Raw genomic sequence first — 3,282 nt, forward strand, 5'->3', positions numbered from 1 at the left:
TTCAAATGATCAGCTCNTAAACCTCTGGACTGAGGATAAACGACAGGTTTGCATATAAATGTTTGCCACTAAAACAGTGTGAGCATGAAGTCACTGAAAGCAGGAAGTGATGCTGAGGCTGGACTGTCCCTCCGACACAAAGCTGCCTGTAGAACAGATCTGCAACAAGTGTCCTAAAACTGCAACAAAACACTAAAAAAGCTTGGCATCCCACAACACACACTGAAAGAACAGCTGAGCTTCTCAGGTCATGATAAGTTAAACTATCATTTGTTAAAGCAAACATGCAGCATGTTGTCACCTGGTCATTTAGCTGTTTCCATAGCAACAAGAGCCACACGTGGTTTCAGTGGTGCGATGCAGTTTGACACGTTTTGCCAACACTTTTTGTTAGCTCAGGTTAAAACAAACAAACAGGAAGAAGCTGCACATTTTCACATCACTTTAATGTCAAACAAACAGCAGCAGTGGACTCTCACAGTAACAAGGCTCTAAGAAGCCATGAAGGTCTACATCAGGAGCCTTGTCCTTTTTATAGGTAACCGAAATTATTGACTAATTCGTTTTTGCCTGATCGTTAAAAGTCTTTTTAAGTGAATTAGTGTTTTGTAACTGCATTGAACCTAATATTAAATGTTGAATCTTCTCTTTAAGAGGTTTATATGAAAACGTAAAACTAATATGTGGAAAAAAGTTACTGCTGTGTGGATATGTGTTTAGATGGAGAGGCTGTGAGGAAAACCGGATCAGTTTAGACCAATTTAGAGGTTGAAAAACTGCATTGTTTAAAAAATTCTATCAATCTATACAGTGCTGAGTTCATCTGCTGCAGCTGTTGAAGTGACGGAGACTCTGACAGGAAGTGAGGGAGGAAACATCACTCTACCTACATCTGTAGGAGAACTAGGACTTCTGTTTTATAAAATTACAACTCTGGCCGTAGTGCAAAACTGGGTATTAGACATTTGGCAGCAACATTACAGGGACAGACTTCTCTGGAACAGAACTACTGGACTCTTTACAATCACAGGACTGCGGAAAGATGACTCTGGGATTTATACTGTTGAATCTAAAGGAAAAGGTCTTGTTAAGTCCTACAACCTCACAGTATACGGTAAGCAAACCGACGAGCACCGTCACAGACAACAGTAGAACAATGTTCATGTACAGTTGTGAACAACAGTTTACACTCAGTATTCAGTAGCAGTACAAGTACATATCATGTCAGTCTTTAGTTTCCAATGACTCTTACAAGTCTTAATTTTCCAATCATTTTCAATCATTTTTGTTCTTTCATAGATTTATTAAAGGTCTTTTGGAAATATGACAGAATCTGCTGGGTTCAAAATAAACGTACAGCGACTTGAATTGTCAGTTTAGGTCATGGAGACAATTGGTTTAATTAAATTTTCTTAGTGGCATGACCTGGTACTTTCTTGTACTTCGTTACAATTGACTACAGCTGCTGACTTCTCTGAGTCAATTTAAATAGGACACATTTGATCCACATGTGGCAGTGGAGCTAGAAATCACTGAAATGAAAAGACTTCTATTGTCTTTTGAGTCAGTTGAGCTCCAAACATTTTGTAACTGCTGTAAAAAAAAAAAAAAAGACAATGAGTCCTCACTACTCTACTGTTCTCACCTGTCCTGGATCATTCACACTGTAAGACTAATTTTCCCTTTGAAGACAGAAAGTCCATCTACTATGATTCCCCGTTCACCACAAAATGTGAAAACCAATAAATGAGTGTTTTTCAGTTTCATCTTATCATGAGTCAATGAACATAGTAACACTGTCAACAAAGTGTCTTAATCATAGATTACTGTAAGAAAACGCCTGTGGGCTGAGTGATGTGTGAGGTTCTTCTTTCTAACTCTTTGCTGTGATGGTTCCTCTGCAGATTCTGTGCCTCGTCCTGAAGTCAAAACTCTGAATGTGACCTCTGAGAGCTGCTTCCTGCTGTGTTCTGTGGATAAAGCTACAGAGATCACACTGCGGTGGTACAAAGACGAGGAGATGCTGAAGCAGGTCAGCTCTACTGACTCTCTGCTGCTCACCGTGACCGAGCAGAACCTCAGCTCCTCTTACAGATGTGAGGCTGGAAACCCTGCAGAAAATAGAACTGTTGACGTCGATGTTAAGACGCTCTGCAGTGGATTGAACCACACTGGTGAGACACCATCTGCTGCTTTCTTCTTCTCAATCAAACTGTGTTTCTGTGTTTGTTTTTGTTGATGCTGATGTGAAATGTTCTGACAGGTGATGGTAAAGAACTGGTCTGGTTTTCCCTGCGCCTGGTTCTGTTCTTCTTAGGAATTGGATTTTTTTTTTCTCTCTATAAGATGACAGCCATATACATCAGACAGGTAAGTGTTCTTTTGTCACTGCTCATTTTACAGAACTTTATCTCCAAAATATTTTTAATATGAGACATGAGACATAATATATTAACAATATTNGTTCAGGAAATGTTCCTTGGGTGTTTCCTGGAGGTTCAGCAACCTGTCATTGCCAGGGAATCTTCAGGGAACGTTCTCTTGATGATACCTAAAGGTTATGCAAACAGTTAACTTTATGTTACAGTGAAACATCAGCAAGCTGCCTGGAGTTCACCGTGACTTTGTCAATATAACTAATTAGAATTAGGAAGAAAGCTGGAGCGCTGTTTGATGGGAGTGTTTGGGGTTTGACGGCGGCCGCTCATGTGCCTGCTTGTCCGTACTTGTGTTCTTGCAGACTTGTGAAATGTCCTCCGTTAGGGCCCAAGTACTGCTCCAGTCCAAAGTACGCATCTGTCCAAGTACAGATGAAATGTGTTTTTGTTCTGCCCACATCATCAAGGACGCATCAGACTGGACTTGTGTGGACTTGGGACAGCAAGTGTCCCAGAATGCATTTCCAGCCAACCAGCGGCAAAAGCTGAGGAGAAAACTTTCAAAGGAAATACAAGTTGTTTTTTTTTTGTTTTTTTTTTCAAATACCACTGTTATTGTGAGACAAACGTAGTTTTGTGAGTATTTTAGCCAAGAAAAGTAATTGTATAAACATCAAATCTGTGGTCAATTCATGAAGACAAAGCCTGCTTAAAAACGTGCTCCAACGACTTCAGAGAGTCCACAGAACATCAGCAGCTCCATCCTGGACTTCTGACGGAACATCTTCAGCAGCATGATGCTGTTAATGGAAGCTGAAGGCTGATCAGCTCCACTAAGGAACGTCAGGAGGAAAGCCGCAATGTTTTCATCTGTGATTTATTTTGGGAGGGAATTTAGTCCTGG

The 3,282-nt window shown here is 40.5% G+C and overlaps 1 protein-coding gene across 1 annotated transcript; it reads left to right on the forward strand.

Moving 5' to 3' along the window:
* The first annotated feature begins 501 nt into the window (after positions 1-501).
* On the forward strand, positions 502-3,154 carry LOC103373850 (uncharacterized). Its single transcript, XM_008303854.1, has 6 exons — positions 502-538; positions 812-1,114; positions 1,905-2,174; positions 2,264-2,370; positions 2,741-2,804; positions 3,114-3,154. The coding sequence occupies exons 1-6, from the start codon at positions 502-504 to the stop codon at positions 3,152-3,154; spliced, it is 822 nt and encodes a 273-aa protein (XP_008302076.1).
* Positions 3,155-3,282: the final 128 nt, after the last annotated feature.

This window comes from Stegastes partitus, unplaced genomic scaffold (genome assembly GCF_000690725.1).
Source record: "Stegastes partitus isolate 25-593 unplaced genomic scaffold, Stegastes_partitus-1.0.2 Scaffold2081, whole genome shotgun sequence".
Taxonomy (NCBI): domain Eukaryota; kingdom Metazoa; phylum Chordata; class Actinopteri; family Pomacentridae; genus Stegastes; species Stegastes partitus.

Coding starts and splice junctions, on each gene's coding strand:
- LOC103373850 (XM_008303854.1), top strand. CDS start 502: ATGAAGGTCTACATCAGGAGCCTTGTCCTTTTTATAG. Junction 539..811: donor GAGCCTTGTCCTTTTTATAG/GTAACCGAAATT, acceptor CAATCTATACAG/TGCTGAGTTCATCTGCTGCA. Junction 2,805..3,113: donor CAAAGTACGCATCTGTCCAA/GTACAGATGAAA, acceptor CAACGACTTCAG/AGAGTCCACAGAACATCAGC.